The sequence below is a fragment of the Schistocerca piceifrons genome, chromosome 6 (assembly GCF_021461385.2).
Source record: "Schistocerca piceifrons isolate TAMUIC-IGC-003096 chromosome 6, iqSchPice1.1, whole genome shotgun sequence".
Taxonomy (NCBI): domain Eukaryota; kingdom Metazoa; phylum Arthropoda; class Insecta; order Orthoptera; family Acrididae; genus Schistocerca; species Schistocerca piceifrons.
Genome location: NC_060143.1, coordinates 373,525,964 through 373,544,112, shown reverse-complemented (window position 1 = coordinate 373,544,112; position 18,149 = coordinate 373,525,964). Strand labels below are relative to the sequence as shown.

General features: G+C 42.3%; 1 protein-coding gene across 3 annotated transcripts in view; it reads left to right on the top strand.

Moving 5' to 3' along the window:
• The window catches only part of LOC124802884 (baculoviral IAP repeat-containing protein 5.2-B-like), a 49,494-nt gene that overhangs the window by 23,943 nt on the left and 7,402 nt on the right, over positions 1 to 18,149 (top strand). For all 3 annotated transcript variants that reach the window (XM_047263930.1, XM_047263932.1, XM_047263931.1), the window contains exon 4: positions 16,977 to 17,094. In XM_047263930.1, the coding sequence (XP_047119886.1) occupies positions 16,977 to 17,094 (118 nt within the window). The remainder of the gene's footprint in view (positions 1 to 16,976; positions 17,095 to 18,149) is intronic.

Below are 18,149 nucleotides of genomic sequence, written 5' to 3'. Positions count from 1 at the left end.
CCCACCACTTTGTACACATTGCAGTCAAGTTTTAACTGTCCGCCACCTCCTGATGGACTGTCCATCTTGTGATCTTTTATATTCCAGTTTGGATTTGCCACCGGAGTTATCCGCTGTATTAGCCAATAATGCACGGGCTATCGACCGTGCTTTACTTTTTATCTTGGAAAGCAATATGGTGAAGGCCATTTAATTTTTTGTTTTGTACCTCCGTTTCTGTGTGGTGTCTTTTTTTAGCCCTTTGTCCCTGTGCCTGCTTTTAGCTGCCTTCTATTATGTCCGTTGGGATTGACGTATAGTCGTTTAACTGCTGTATGTCTTAGAGTTCTATAGTTTTGACTTGGATGCATATGACCACTGTTTTTGCGCCACAAAACAAAACTAAACTTCGAAAAAGTACTATAAGTAGTTCTGAACTCGTGAGAGGCTTCTCTCCAGTATACATCTAAAATATTAGTCAAGTAGAAGAGGCAACAATGTTATATTTTTGGGCTACATTTTGATCATAAATTTAGTTAAGAGGATTTGCAGTGTGGATACATTTAGGCATATGTAATTAACAAAAATTAAAAAACCTATCATACTTCACTTCATTATACAGTTCCATTATTTGGGGAAATTCATCAAGCCAAGCTTAAGTTTAGAGTCCAGAAGTGTGTAATACAAATTCCTTATTATATTAACTAGAAAACATTCTGCAAAAGTTTGGTACAGGATCTGAAGATACTAACTGCAGGTTCAGAATTTATATGGTGGTCATAAATTTGTTCTTTAATGGCTCTTTCAAGCCAACAGCTCAGTTCGTGGAATCAGTGTTAAAAGTAAGAATAATTTGTGTTAAGATTTTGTCTCTTTGGTCCAGCAATAAGTCTATTGTTCAGGAATGTAAATCTTCAATAATTTTCCAGCTTTGCCAGCAGCCATAAAAAGCTCAGCTACCAATAAAGACCAGGAGCCTAAATGATTTGTTGGTGACCATTGCTCCTGCTTCATTGATGGGTATCTTAGGAAAAATAATTGATTTTTATTTTATTAACCTCTTGACAGTGCTGTTTGTGACGATAAGCGGCCGGTGCCGAGCTAGAGTTGGCGGCTGCTGACTTGGGGAGTTGAGCGTGTTTATAACTATTCCTACACAGTAATTATATTCACCTCGTGCCACTTACTTGCAGTGCCCGTGTGCCTTGGCACTTTGGCACGAGGTTTTCGGATCAAGTGATTGTTGTGCATGTAATTAGAGTAGTTCAAAGCTTTTCACAACAATGTTTTCATGGAAATAAAATTATTTTGTATTTGTTTCCATATTCTGAGAAAGGATTTTATTGGTGGAGCCAGTGCATATAGTTTCCTTGAACAAATTTAGTAGAAATTGGTTTTTGTATGCTACAATTCAAAGCATGGTATTTCACAAGTACACATTTCTCTTCTTACTCTTTCCCATTGGTGTCTTTCTCACTGCAACCGTAGGATTTTTGTGTTAAGTGCCTACTTGTTCTCGAATGGACTATGTTTCGGAAAATGTTGTCCCACCTTGTGTGTTAAGGCTTGTAGGTGGCAAGTTCATACAGCTTTCCTATGCTGAGAGGATGAATTGACATCTACACTGCGTTTTCTAGCAAACTTTCAATGGGACCAACTTAGAAGTCAAGTCACCTGAATTTTCTACAAAGTTTCTTGTACAACAGGTACAAATTCAGTTTCTACACCCATGAAATGGCAAAATTGTGTCGTGTATTTTCTAAGACGTCTTTCTAAGGCCAAATAACTGCTCATTTAATTTCAGTATTACTTCAGGTTTCATTTACACTATTTTTTTCTGTCTTCTCAGTGTGCTATAGCTCATTACTAAACACTGGAAGGTGAGTACATATCTTTATCTCGCCATTTAGTTCCCGTCAATTTCTCTGTATGAAATGTCTTAACATTTTGTTTCTCAAGTTTTGCCTCCTTCAAAGCTGTTTGCATTGGTCCTATTAATTGTAAGTTCCAATGCAGTCATTGATTTCAAAAATGAGAAAATGGAAAAGCTGAGACTAGCATAAAACACGTCCGTAAACACCATATACGCCTTGTTAAAATATCCACGAAGCACAGACAAAACCACTTCAGATGCTAGACAATGTTGGCTATATTGTGGCTAAAATACAGTGTACTTAACATTGTATGTTGTAAAGTGACTTAAATACCCCTACTTGCTTAACACAAGAAAAAATGATTTTATACCAAAGCAAGTCCGGTTCATTGGTGTCCATTGCCTTTCCACAGTAACAGTGGTTCATCAACGTATAATTCATGTTCAGGAATATAAGCCTCTCTAGTTTTTTTTCTGTAGATTAGTGACAGGATTTAATTTGTACAATTTAGTAGGAATACCACAGTCGTTGGAATAAGCACTGTTGTTATTAATTAAAACTTCTGGGCTAAGAGGCTGTGGTTGAACAGTAGAAATTCTTCCTCCTGACGTTTCATTTCCAACTACGGGCAACATGTGCTGAGGTGATTCAATGACTGCTGCCTAATGAAATAACTGATTGACACAACAGAACGCCAGTGACATCTGTTTGAAGGCCTTTAAACTAGGAAGGATGACAGCCGATAGACATCAAAATAAATTTTGTAGAGCCAGTCTGTTGTGGCAGACTGCATACGAGAGTGCCTCGTTTGTCAAGCATGGGGCCAGTGCCAAAATGGGTACCGAGTTCAGCTTGTTGAGCATGGTCAAGGGTTTATTAATAGCAGATAAAGTGATAGTTACATAAAATGGACTTCTACATCCTTCTGTGTAGCAATCTGATGAGTGTTTTTGCTGTAAAAGTGATTGTTTGTGTAGCTACAATAGCCCAAGAGTTTTCTTACATGCTTCAATGTACTGGGTGGTTATAATTAACTTTCCCTATTTAACACACTATAACATGGAAACTAATTACCACCCGAGTACCAAACTTTGTAGCTTTAATGTTGAGGAGTTGGGGAAGAGAAATAATTCAGAATCAATTCAATTGAAACACTTATAATGCTGCTACGGTACATTGTACCATCACATACTGGTACCATTACTGCTACAAAAGGGGCTCAATATGGCGCCCATCAGTGACCAGAAGAGTTTGAAAGCACAGGATTGTGTTCTGCACAGCAGAATGAAGTGTGTCCGTAGGTAAGCTGACTACCACTCTTCATATGCTGCACTTCAGATCAGCACATGTGTAAATGTTCCCTTAGTAAACCCTATCTTCAGGTAGCCCTACAACCAAAAATTGTAGGAAGTGAGGTCAGGTGATCGTGCCGGCCGAGCATTTGGAACTGATTGGCTGATAATTCGATTGTTTCCAAATGTGTTTTGGAGAAGCAAACTTCATGAGCGATGTGTGGTGGGGCCCCATCTTGCATGAAAACTGTTGAGTTCAATATGTCTCTTTCCTGTAGGGCAGACATGACATGTTGGCGAAGCATGTCACCGTAACACTGGCGAGTCACACTGCACATCTAGTGCCAACCTGTTCAAAAAAGAATGGGCCAATGTTGAATGTTGCCATGAAGTCATACCATACGGTGACACTTCACGATACAGAGGAACTTCCTGCACAGTGACTGGAGGTGAAGATCCCCATACTCGGCAATTCTGTGTGTTCAACTCACGTGTCAGATAAAAATGAGCTTCGTCTGCCCATAAGATTGTCCAGGGCCAGCCCTCGTCAACTTCAATCCTTGCAAGAAAGTGGAGAGCAAAGTCAATATGCCGTTGTGCATCCTGTGGTGCAAGCTGCTGTATGATATGGACCTTATATGAATATCATTTGAGAATGGTTCAAAGCACCTTCTGCACAGAGGATCACGGGATGTTCAATGTGTCAAGACATAGCACGCGCAGTGCCTGATGATGATTGGGAATTGCTCAGTGTCGTCTGCCATAGCAACAGTGACTTCATCAACCACCTCTGGTGCAACCGGTCATCGGCCTCTTCCTGGAGCAATGCCTAGTTCTCCAATTGATTCAATCTTCATGATACTGTGCACAGCATGTGGAGAAAGAGGACCCTTCTGTAATCCTTTCAACCGGTGATAATCTTGACATGCAGCTGCAGCATTACTGTCATTTTGATATTAGAGCTTCACCAATAATGCCCCGCTCCTTTTGTCCAAGCTCATGTTGACACGTCAATAAGTGCACTGCAACTGGTCAGGTGTGACAGACTCTGAATGACAATGACTGATTGCGGCACCTGGTGGCCATTGTTGGAACTGGACGGTGGGGCTATGATGCATGGAAATCGTGCACCCCATACTCTGGACATTAATGCTACCAAGTCTGGTACCTGTATGGTAATTAGTTTCCATGTTATAATATGTTAAATAGGAAAAGGTTAACTACCAGATATATACATTTGTGTGTTTTTGAGAAGTTTTGTATTACTTATTAAAGATTTTAGATTTTATGAGTTAATCCTCATCCATAATGACTTTCATTTAGGATTTGTGAAAAGAACATTAGCACATCTTTTTTGTAAACCTGTATTCTAGTGAATCATGAACCTTGCTGAGGTAGGTTGACTTGTGTGGTTCTGTGATACAGATAGCCATTCTGTAGGTGTAACCACAACGGAGAATTATCTGTGAAGAGACCAGACCAGTCTATGGTTTCCAAAGGGGGACAGCAGCTTTTTCAGTATGTGCAGGGCCACAATTGGGGGAAACTAAAGCTGTTATTTTTTTCTCATGAACATGCACTTCAGTTGTATGGCTAATTGACATCCTCTTGTGTCAAATATTCCAGAGGTAAATTAGTCCCCCAGGTGAATATCCAAGCATGGACTACCCAGGAGGATGTCATTAGGAGAAATAAAACTCATATTCTTGGATGTCATTAGGAGAAACAACTCATATTATGTGGCTCAGAGCATGGAATCTTAGTGTTCTCTTTTCATCCCATCTGGTAAGTCTCCCGACACAGGGTCCTCGGCAACTGTTTCATGATTCTCTTCAGTTCCTAAAACTCACCGGTCCCACGTCTTTATCCCTCTTCTTTCGCCTTCAACCCTTCTGCCAGGAGAAGACAGTGGCTCTGAAAGCTCAGACATTTCCTTAACCTTTGTGCGAGGTTTCTCCTGCTGCTGCATGACAAATAGATTTTATATCAATCCAGTTTTATTAGATCCCTTAATCTGGTATGTAGGTTTGAGAATTCAAAAAAGGAATTGGATAATTGAAGCTATGGAGGGAGTTTTTGAAGTGAAGTGGCCGGAAGAGGCGGCTTTAGCCAGATGAGTAGAGAATTATAAATACAAAATCAAAAAAGCGTACTGCAGAGCTCAGCATAACGTGAAAATAAGAAATCGGGTAAGCTACTATGAACACCATGGTGAACACATTTTTGGAGCAAAGATAAACATGAAACCATTACAAACTAGAGTAGTGAAAGTTCATATGCCAGCTAGCTCTACAGATAGAGATTGAAGAAATGTGTAACACCAAGATAATTATTCAGGTAGTTATGGGAGATAAAACAGGGTATATGCCCCGGGATCTTTTTCATCTGGAAAAAGCTGGGAGTGACTCGGGAATTTTTTTAATTATGGGAATTTTGCATTGTTTTAGTTTTCAGTTAATTTTTTTTTACTCATAAGAACTGATACTGTAACAAAGAATTTTACTTCAGCCTGTTACTACAGAATAATACTGCAGCAGTGTAACACAGAAGTGAGAAAAACACCAAAACGAAACTTAAATTGGAAAGAAAATGTACCATTTACAAAAAAGCATAGTGCACCCAAGTGTCTGTTGACAGCAAAATGTATCAAAGGCTTTACGATGAAAACTGTGCAATACTTTGTAACCACAAAGTGCTTTTGGTGAGTGTGAGGTCACAGCTGTTTACTTCAGTTTCGTTTGATCAGTTGTCAGTGGGCTCACCCACAAGCACAGAGGTGAAGCTGTGTATGAACAGTGTCTTATCCACCCTCTGGTTACTTTAAGTGTATAAGCACTACCAGCAAACAGTCAGCAGACAGATGCTACCAATAAAAAAAATTTCTAGCATGCCCAAGCTTCTGGGTTCACACATGTGCAGAGCAGTGAGAGTTGTTGCGGATTGGGGAGGTGGTAGTCTCCGTGTGACCAGTGTTTGCCTATAATGAGTTTGCTGTTTTCTCTTTGTTTACGGTTCACACATCAAATGAAACCAAAACAGATTTCTGTGACTGGGAGGTATCGAGTGAATTAAAATATTTTCACATAATTGTGGAAGACTAAACTGTGTTATTAGCTTGTTTTATGATTTTTATTTTATTTCCACTTCATTGGCAATCGAGCATTAATCGACTTCAAGAACAATGAAGTCATTTTTACTGGTTTGCAAAAGAAATTTGCCTTCTCTTCTGGCAGCCAATTTATTTATTTGAAACCATGTTTCATTCCACAGCATTGGCATGTTTCATTCCACAGCATTGGCTAGTTTAAACTATTCACTGAATTTTTAGTGCACATTTTCATCTTCTGGCACGTGGCGTAATGCCACAGTAAAGAACCAAACATGAGATAATATAGTAATGGTATTCAAAGAACTACACTGAAAAACTTGGTAGAAGGTGTGGGCCTACTTCATGTGAATCTGGACATACGAATGTGTGCTTCAAACAGAATTACACATTTTAGTGTGGTTTACGAAATGCCGATACTCTTGGAGAATTCTGAATATTCTACTTCAGATAATGCTATATACATATGAATCAATATAATGGAAGGAAACATTCCACGTGGGAAAAATTATATATAAAAACAAAGATGAGGTGACTTACCGAACAAAAGCGCTGGCAGGTCGATAGACTACAAACAAACACAAACATGTATATGTATATGTTCACTTGCAGACGAATAAGCAAACAAGTTTGGTCAGTAGTATTTAATAAAACATTTTGTTTGAAATATTGATAGCTATAGCATAATTTTACAAATCAGCCTCTGTGGACCAATGTTTTTTGATCACAGGAAATGTTTACACACTTGCCTTGTACCACCTCTAGCCTTTGACAGTATTTCTTAATTTGTGTTGTTTACATCTTAAATTTACAGAACACCATTCTTCAGTAAATTACAGATGGGCAGCATACTGTGTTTTATCACTGTAACGCCCCAAAGGGTGCAATTTACTCCTGGAGTAGAGTATAAACTGCCAGTTATACAGTTACTTGGATTCACAGATAATGTTGTTAATTTTTTATGCCATTTGTAAAGTCACGAAAAACTTAATGTCCTTAGTGCTCGTTTATACAAAAATGTTATTTTAATTTTGCAAGAAATTTGTATTCATTCTTACCACCTTTTTTCAGTGCTGTGTGGATGTAAACCTGATTGGAAATGTCACATAACAGTATTTCAAAGTACAAAAAAAATAAAAATAAAAAATCTGTATTAGTTACCACATAGAAAAATATTAGGGTACTTTGACTTGTAAAGTCTAGTTTTGAACTTGGATATTATGCCAAGGACTGCTTTTTTACTTAGCATTCCTTATCTTAGTAGGATATGACAAGACAGTTGCCTTAAATACAATAACAGAGTATGCCCTCTCCGAGCAATGTGTGATGCTGCACATTGTCATGTGGTGCCACAGTATGCACAAAGTTCCAAACAGAAATGCAACGAAAGGTTATATGAGTAGAGCAAATAATGAGCAAGAGCTTCCTACATCATTGTAGCTGCACATGTGCAGGAATGCCCCATTTTCTGGTCTCTCTGGAAAGTGCACTAAAGAACCTATTTCTAACAGATCGAGGGGAAAATATGGCGAATGATGGTTTGAGAAGCGTTAATTTCAAGGTAAATTTCCTTTAATGCAAGACGAACTATGTTGCATGTGAGAACGTGTGATGAATTTTGTAAATCAGAGCATTTGACTCTCATTCAAAACTTAAAACTTTGAGCACCAGCCACTTAGCAAAATCACTCTTTGGTGAGTACATGCTTGGCTACCACGAAGCCCCAGTCTTTGCAGCTCTACTTCCTCTTTCTGGGCTGCAAACCAACACTTAGACTATCTCTTACTCCTCTGATTTTCTGTCGAATGGTCCTTCTGGTGCAGACCCTGCCTGGACTTGGTTCATGATTTTGGTCTTGATTTCTAGTTTCACTCTCGGTGCTATCTTCACCTTCCATTAATGGTTGTAGTGTTCCCATTATTGTGTTTGACTTGCCATCTTCTCCAAATTTTACAGAAGTGCATGTTGTGCAGAGAAGGTTGCCCACTACGGTGTATGCTCCACCCCTGTGCCTTTCCACTCTGACATCCTTCCTTCCTGTTGTTACATGCCCCAAACCCAGCACAGGATGCTGATTGCTCTACCCTTTTGTGGCTCTACAAAGCCCCGAGTCTGAGTCTGTTCAATTTTTTGTGTATAGTTCAGCAACACCCTCAGCATTGCAGCTATTGGACCTCATCTATCATTGTAGGGGCCGAATTGTGACAGGAGCCTTTCATACTAGCCCTGTGAACAGCCACCTAGTCGAGGCAGGGGTCTCTCCATTACCTATGAGGCAGCCACCAACAGCTGGTGAATTTTGCTATATGCATCTGTAGCTTCAGGGAACATCCCATCTACCAAGTCCTTTCCCTGGAAGAGAACTCCACGTCCCACAACAGCGACCCGGAACTGGGTTTACAATTGCTTCACGCCCCTGGTGACTGTCTGACCCACATTAGTTTGCTGCTTTTTCTTGGCTGTTTGAGACATATCCGGTTTCGGAAGTGATATTCACCAATGGCTCAACAGTTGACGGACAAACACGCTTTGCATACATACATGCATGGTGCAGTGAAATCCACTCTCTGCCACACGGGTACAATGTCTTCACTGCTGAATTGATGGCCATGTTTGTTCTTGCTCTGGCAAGAGTATCCTAATCTGTAGTGACGCCCTTCGCAGCCTTCAGGCCGTCGACCAGTGCTACTGTCCTCACTCACTGCTTACAGCTATCCAGGATCTTGTCTCTGACCATCCATCAATCTGGACAGCCAATCGTTTCCATTTGGACACTGTCATGTTGGGATTTTGGGAAATGAACGAACTGACCGGTTGGCCAAACTGATCATCAGGATGCTGATTCTGGAAATGGGCATCCCAGAATGACATACGGTCGATTATATGCCGTAAACCACTGGCTGTGGCCTGCCCTAATTTGGCTGCTTTGAGGTGCATTGCAATCTTTTGGATGCACTACCATCTCTGGTGCTAGTAGACAATGCCATAGCAGTTGATCTGGTATTTTGCCTACAAAACTGGTTTCTGTTCATCCTGTAAGGTAGGACTTCTGTGCTCATTGACTACCTGAGACTGGGTTGGTGGGATACCTCCCCCCTCCCCCCAGGTGCCTTGTTGTCCCTTGCTTGGTGGCCCAGTCTGGCCTCTGCCCTTTCATCTTTTTATTATTTTTCATTTCTTATTTTTAATGCCTAGTCTTGACCTTTTAATGATTTGTCTGTGCTGTCTTTTTATGGGCTTCTATCTGCTTTTATTATTATTAATAATAATATTATTGTTGTTACATTTAGGCTTTCCAGGATTTGACTTGGTTCATTCCTTTGATGACTACTCGTGGTTTGCCACTTAATGGATGATGAGACTAATGACCTTACAGCTTAGTCCCTTTCACTCCAAACCAACCAACCAACCAAAAATTTGGGGCCAGAAGACAAGCCATTATTTAAAATTTTAGAGGCACATTTGTTTGATGTATCTTAAAGGATAACACATGCAGAAAAGGAACAATATTATATGTGAAGCTTAGCTTTAATTGTCGCTGTACTATAAACCATTACCTTTTCCTATTTGTGTGCTCAAGCTACTTAAGTGAAGTTGCTATTGGCTGATTACATATCTTGTCCTAATCTCTGAATATCTGCTGTCAATGGCTGGTGAGATTACGTTACATGAGCTATGGCTGGCTGACAAAAGCACATCACAATCTCGGTTTCAGTGCTTTGGAACCTAATGTGCTGTATTGATGGAATTTGTTTATGCTTTAGTAATAATGCAGTGTGCATGTTGCTGTGCATAAAAGATCTTACCAAAACACTTTTTTTTTCCTATGTTTCATTTCCCATTATTCCGGGAAGCTCTACGCTGGTGTGTGAAACCATTACCATTCAAAGGACTGATAGTTTTACAGCTCTGAGGGAAAGTAAGCTGTCACTTGATGTGGAAAAAGTAAATTTTCAGCCTGGAAAAATCCATTTTCGTCCGAGAAAAATCTGGGATTGTTTTTTCTTGGCCACGTACACTCCCTTAAACCCTGCAAGCCGGCCGAAGTGGCCGCGCGGTTCTGGCGCTGCAGTCTGGAACCGCGAGACCGCTACGGTCGCGGGTTCGAATCCTGCCTCGGGCATGGATGTGTGTGATGTCCTTAGGTTAGTTAGGTTTAACTAGTTCTAAGTTCTAGGGGACTAATGACCTCAGCAGTTGAGTCCCATAGTGCTCAGAGCCATTTGAACCATTTTTTGAAACCCTGCAAAAATCAGTACTGGGGGATTGGAATTAGATAGTACAGAAAGGAAGAGAAGCAAAAATCAAATGTGGATAAAGGAAAAGAAATAAAAGATGAAGCTGACAAGGAGGATTCTGCACAGAGCATAATTAATTCACCACTAATACTTAGTTTGAGAATTATATAAGAATGTTGGGTGTGTCAAAGTCCTGGAGACATTGGAAGGTTTTAGATTGATTATATATATAAAGACAGATTTCCAAACCAGATTTTAAAGTGTAAAATATTATATTGATTAAAGATGGATGGGGACTGTGCCTGTTGTGTACAGAAGCAGGAAGAATTGCCCAGAAACAGCTGGAAGCTGTGTGGGCCAGTTGACAGGCTTCAGTTTGTTACCCTGAGCAACAATGGTGTTGTGGCACCTGAGGTAAATTGTCACCTCTGGAGACTATAACATCCTTTTGGAATCGCTGTTGCTGCTGCACTGTCAAATTGGTATGTCCAGGCTAGTCAGCAGTTACCTGATCCTAAATGGCAAACAGTGATAGAATCGCAAATTTCTGGGTATAAGGCGAAAGTGGGTACTGGCCGTGTGGCTGTCCCCTTATGATCACTATTGAAAGTACATCTAAGCCTGGAGGGGGTGCCTCAGCTGTAGGGACAATAGCGGGTGGGTGATGGAGCCCCTGAGGGAAACACGGAGGAGGTCGGGAAAGAAGAGTGTCCACCCTGTTTGCATGCCATGGGTCTCCTCAGAGATGTGGAGGTGCTGCTGCCGGCAGTGGTTAAGAGCGCTGAGTGCAACCAGCTACAAACTGTGGGTCATGTTGGCACCAATGACGCCTGCCACAAGGGTTCAGAGGTCATCCTTGGTTTCTGCAGGTGGCTGTCTGACTTGGTGCTGATAGCTCGTCTCATTTGCGTCATGAAAGCAGATGTATTGCCTTGTAGTATCATTTCCAGAACCGATCATGGCCCTCTTGGTTTGGAGCCAAGTGGAAGGCTGAAACCAGAAGCTCAGACAAATCTGTGAATATCCTGGTTGCAAATTTCTAGACTTCTGCTATGTGGTGGAAAATGTAGGACCTTCTTAATAGGTCAGGCCTGCACTACACACAGGAAGTGGCTACTACAATAGCAATTGTGTGTGGTATGTACATTAGGGTTTTTTAAGGATGGAGAAATCCATCTACAGTTCCGATAAGAGTAGTGTTCGTCATAGTAGATCGGAGTAAGAAAGCGTTAATATAGTATTAACTGCAGGAGCACCTGGGGAATGGTTGTGGAACTGGTCTCACTTATAAATGGCAACTAGGACAGAAAACTGGGCTTAAACCAGAGGTTAACACCAGTGAAATTCTAAACTCAGAGTGAAATGTTCATCACAAAGGTAAGTTAAACCCTGGTGATGGAGATGTGTTTACAGCAATAAGAAATAGAATAATATCTAGTGAGATTAATGCAGATTCAGAATCTTAAATAATTTCGATGAAGATGAGAGAAGTGAATCAAACATGCTTATAGGATGCTTTAATAGACACACTGCCTTAACAATAGTAGTGACAGAACAATTGAGGGCAAACTTGGGAAATATTTTGCTCAAATTTACTGGTAATTTTATAGTTTCAGATAGAGATCTTCACTTTGCAGCTATAGACTGGGAGACTAGTGATTAGGATGTGTAGAGGGACAGGGAGTGTGAAATTGTTCTAAATGCATTATCCAAAAATTATCTGCAGCAGTTAAACTGACTCATGAAGGTAGCATCTAATATCTCCTGGTGACAAACAGCTCTGAACTTTTCGACTCAGCTAAGAACAGGGAATCGCTAATCATAAGGCTGTTACACTATCACTGAATACAGCTGTAAATAGGAATATAAAGAAAGACGGGAAGATCTTTCTGTTTAGCAAATGTCAGGTTTTGAGATTACCTGACATGTCACTATGAAAATTTCATCTCCAGCACTGACAGTTTTGAGCGTCTATGGACACCCCCTGCAGGTCTGGTGATTAGAATAGGGCCGAGGTATTCCTGCCTGTCATAAGAGGTGACTAAAAGGAGTCTGACAAGTTTTGGCCTTACGTGATGGTCCCCTGTAGGGTTTGATCTCCATTTTTCAAAATTTTTCCGAATAGCGAGCCAATTGCGGAAGGGCGCCTTACATGGTGCACCGTGTCCATCGTCCATAGAGATCTTTAGCCCACTTTCTCATCGTCACATTGCAGTCCTGCCCATTCTCCATCTCTTTGGCAAGGACACTTTCCTGTGTGTGTTTTCCATGATGCACTATGCAGTGTCACTTTCTGCGTCGACGATGACCGTCGACTTCTTTGCACCTCATATCCAGCATAGTAGCCAGTCTGTTGTGGTGGGCCCGCCATGTACCCTTTTGGTTGTAGCCCCTTCACACCACAGGGATCACTCTGCTGATGCGTGCGTCTTTAACTCCCCATATATGCCCCTGGGGCATTGGGAATCCCGGCAATGGCGATCCTGGCAGGTGGCCTTTGCTGCGGCTGGGTGGCGCCTGTGGGAAGGGCCCCTGGTCGATGTGGTTGGCATCAGGGTGGATGACACGCCATGAAGCGTAGTACATCATCTCTTGCTGGTGGTCCGCCGCCAGGAGTCTCTAAGCGGGCAAAGTGTAACTTCAGTGCTAAGAATTATGACTCCAAGTCGTTCCCCTCCCTGGCCACTGCATGGGAGGAATGCCAGGCTAAGGATGGCAGTGAAGCTTATTCGGTCCGGTACCTCGTTTGTACGAGAGTTGATGGGGAATCTATGAAGCCTCAGTTTTTTGTGGCGCATTTGGAGGACAAGTTTGGGAGGTGGAGGGCTTGTCCAAAATGTGCTCTGGGTCAGTTTTGATAAAAACAGCACCGTCTACACAATCATGGGCATTACTCACTTGTGGCAAGTCAGGAGATGTTTCTGTTACCATCATGCCTCATAAGAGCTTAAATATGGTCCAGGGTATCATATTCCAAAGGGACCTTCTTTTGCAGTCTGATGATGAGCTGTGCGCCAATTCAGAGCGGCGAAGTGTTTCTATTCGTCTGGTGCGTTGATTGGGGTCCAAGGGATAACCAGTTGCCACCAGTGCCTTCATCTTGGTGTTTGAGGGTGACACATTGCCCGAGAAGGTCAAGGTGATGTCTACCGGTGTGATGTAAAGTCCTATATCCGCCCCCTCCTACGACGTGGTGCTTTAAGTGCTAGAAGTTTGGCCTTGCGTCTTCCTGCTGTACTTCCAGCCCCACCTGTCGAGATTGTGGTCGTCCATCGTATCCCAATACTCTGTCCTGCCTCCCATCTGCGTCAACTGCGGAGAGCATCATTCACCTTGTTCGCTAGACTGCAGGATTTTACAGAAAGAGAGGGAAATTACGGAATATAAGAGCCTGGACTGACTGACCTACAATGAGGCTGAGAAGAAGTTTGAACACGTACATCCTGTGGCTATGACCACCTCATATGCCACTGCTAAGAGAATGGTTGTTGCCCCATCAGTTGCTCCAATTCCTGTAGCCTCTCAGAACTGGGAGACTACATCTGCCCCCTTGATGGTGGGGGGGCACTTCCCTCCCTGTTGCTCCTGCAACACCTGCTTTGGGAGCAACACCCCAAAACATCGGGGATTTCAATCCCCACTTCTGAGCCAGAGAAGCGTAAGGCTTCTTCGGCTCCTGTCCCTAGGAAGGGGTCCCTTGGGTCACTCCCTTTCCAAGTTTGTGCTAGGGGAAAGGTGACACCCGCCAGTGGCTGAAGAGCCCAAAAGCAGCTGGTCATAGGGCATCACGCTCATCCTCAGTCCTGGAGACTGATTCACTGAAGTCCTCCCAGCCAGGGAAACCCAAGGAACAGTGCAAGAAATCGAAAAAGAAGAACCCCAAAGAATAAGGAACTTGTGGTGGCTTTGAGTCTGAGAATGGGGTGGAGATTCTGGCGTCTGCTGAGGACGTGGATCTCGCCTAAGTGTCAGACTCAATGGATATAGACTGCTCTGGCAAAAAAGCCGGTGGCAGCAGGTGACCCTGAGGCGTAAACTGCCTCATTGAATGATTGAATGTTCCATCCTTCCTAGACTCATGATGATATCATCCTCCAGTGGAATTGCAGCGGTTTTTTCCACCGCCTGGATGAGCTACGGCAACTTTTTTTTAAATGCTTTACACCTGCTATCTGCATTGCCCTCCAGGAAACCTGGTTCCCAGCAGTGCGGACCCCTGCCCTTCACAGCTATAAGGGATATTACAGAAACCGTAGAGACTGTTATAGTGTGTCAGGTGGAGTTTGCGTTTATGTAAATTCAGTCTGTAGTGAACATGAGGCCCCTCAAACCCCTCTAGAAGCTGTGGCTGTCGGAATAAGGACGATGCAGGAAATAACTGTCTGCAATGTATATCTTCCTCTAGATGTTGCAGTACCCCTGAATGTATTAACTGCACTGATTGATCAACTCCCTAAACCTTACCTAATTTAGGGAGATTTTAATGCCCATAACCCCCTTGTGGGGTGACGTGGTGCTTAACTGGCGAAGGCAGAGATGCTGAAACTTTACTGTCTCAGTTCGACCTCTGCCTCTTAACTACTGTGGCCGCCACGCATTTCAGTGTGGCTCAAGGTAGTTACTCAGCCATTGATTTATCAATTTGCAGTCCAGGACTTCTCCCATCTATCCACTGGAGAGCACATGATCACCTGTCTTCCTATCACTGCCCTGGGTTCAGGCCTACGGATGCCTGCCCAGATGGGCTTTAAACAAGGTGGACTGGGAACTTTCACCTCTGATGTCACTGTTGACTCTCCCCCACATGGTAACATCGATGTGATGGTTGAGTGGGTGACTACCACAATCGTTCATGCGTCAGAAAACACGATCCCTCGCTCTTTACTGAGCCCCTGGTGACAGTCAGTCCCTTGGTGGTCGCTGGAAGTCACTGAGGCAGTTAGAGCGTCGGCAAGCTCTACAGCAACATAAGTGGCACCCTTCTCTAGAGCATCTGATAGCCTTTAAGCGGCTCTGTGCACGTGTATGCCAGCTTATATAATGATGGATACCGGAGTGTTGGGAGAGGTACGTGTCGACCATTGGTGCCATACATCACCTTCCCAAGTCTGGACGAAGATCAGATGTATTTTTGGGTACCAAAACCCCAACAGGTGTCCCTGGTGTTACCACCAATGGCATGCTATGTACCAACGCAAATGCGATTGCCAAGCACGATGCTGAGCACTATGCTCGAGCCTCTGCATCGGAGACCTACCTCCCAGCCTTTCGCATCCTCAAACGGCGGATGGAAAGGAAAGTCCCCTCGTTCACTACATGCCACCATGAACCCTATAACGCCCCATTTACGGAGTGGGAGCTCTTCAGCGCACTTGCACATTGCCCCGGCACAGCTCCTGTGCTGGATCAGATCCACAGTTAGATGATTAAACATCTCTAATCTGACTACAAGCGCCATCTCCTCATCATCTTCAACCGGATCTGATGCAATTACGTCCTTCCATCGCAATGGCAGGAGAGCATCGTCGTTCCAGTGCTCAAACCCGGTAAAAACCCACTTGATGTGGATAGCTATAGGCCCATTAGCCTATACTTCCTTTCAAATGGTCTACAATTACAAAGTTTACGTTGTATAACCATGATGCTCAAAAGTATGTTATTTTTTTGGAAATGTTGTGTGTCTGCTAAATCTGTGCCTGTGAAGTACTGAAAAGACTACCAGAGTTGTCTTTAAAATCTTACATTGTAAGGTGAGTGTCTATTCAGTATCTCTGGGATTTTTGTATCAGTTTACTTAGACGTGTAGCACAAAGCAAGTAAACGAGCCCACTATTTTACTCTTTCAATAAATATTTTCTCTCTTCAGTTCTTTCCAAGGCTTCAATAACATTTATCCAAATGACATTACATTTCTAACTTGGACAGCTTAATTCACATGTTAGCTCCTCGAGAGCTGCATGATTTCACAAAGCCACACACAGACCATCTGATAGATAGGAGGTTAGGCTTCGACACATCAGCAATGATTTCATTAGAGAGAGCCAAATTCAGGTTGGCCAAGTAATGACTGTGTCCTTTCAAAAGGAACTATACTGGAATTTGTCTTCAACCAGTTACGGAAAACGCAAACATAATCTTAGATGGTTGGATGAAAATTTAAATTCCTTTCCTCCTGAGACCACAAAATTATTAGCAGTCTTCTTAAGCTGTTTTTCTTTCAGGTGCTTGCACCTCACTGCAGTCAAACTGAATACTCACCTCATGAGATACAGTATAAAGTGTTTCTGGTGCTTTGACTGTGCCCTTGTGTATTTTTATTCTGCTTGGGAATTAATCATTGAAAACCTGCTTAGTCACAATGCTTTCTCCTTTTCAGAATTATATAGTGGCCTTTTTTCTGTGTAATTAGTCTGTTTCTGTTTAATGTATTGTGTAAGTTTTGTGGATGAATGATAAAGGCTCATTTATTTATTTATTTATTTTACAGGGCTGAACATTTGAAGCATAGAAATACATGTTATTACGCCCAAAAGAAGAAAATTGAAACACAGCTGACAACAGTTGAATTCTGTGATCTGATTCAAGCTTTCATTCTTGCACAGTTGGTGAGTAATTCTGAAAAGCTCAAAAGTAGTAATACTCAGAAATTGGGGCATAATTGATGATGATCTGCATTTACCAGAGCAAATTTCAGAATCTTCATTGTTGTACTTGCATTGTACATGGTTTGCAGTACAAATGAATTCTTACGTTAATACACACATGTGTTATCTTGAATTTTAAAGTGTTTGGCATTTTCATCTCGACAAGCATAAACCAGGCCATGTTTAATTTCATCAAATCTCTAGACACATACTACATGAAATTTATTGTTTAATTGGGTAAAAAAATTTTGCTTTTGTTGTTAAGCAACTGTAGTATCAGTGTATTTGCGTTTTGCATACTTGATGTCTTCTCAATACAGCAGTGGAAATGTCATAGCATGGTGAGTTAATAGCTCAACTGTACACTACAATATTTCGTATGTTGCTCAAGTATATTGGACACATTGTTGCTTTCAGTGTTCAATACTACCATTGCTCTGATGCCATTTCAGTAGCACATATCTAAAGGCACATGTGTGTTGCTTGATCTGTATTTTCCCTCAGAATTCAGAAGTTTCATGGACTGCAGTTTTTCACTACATTTTAAGTGACCCCCCTGCATGTCCGGGGGTTAGAATAGGCCTGATGTATTCCTGCCGGTCTTACGAGGCGACCACAAGGAGTTTATATGTTTTGGTCACCTGTAGGGTTTGACCTCCAGTCTTCGAAATTTTCCCGAATAGTGAGCCAATTGGGGAAGGGCGCCTTACAAGGTGCCTCGTGTCCATCATGCATTGAGATCTTTAGCCCACTTCGTCGTAGTCTCATTGCAGTCCTGCCTATTCTCCATGTCTTGTGCGAGGACATCTTCCTGGGTGCGTTTTCCGTCATGCACTATGCAGTGTCGCTTTCTGTGTTGACGATGACCATGGACTACTTTGCATGTGATAACCAGCATGGTGGCCAGTCCGTTGTGGTGGGGCCGCCATGTACCCTGTTCGTTGTAGCCCCCTGACCACACAGGGATCACTCTGCTGATGCCAGTGCCGTTAACTCCCCATGTATGCCAAGGGGTA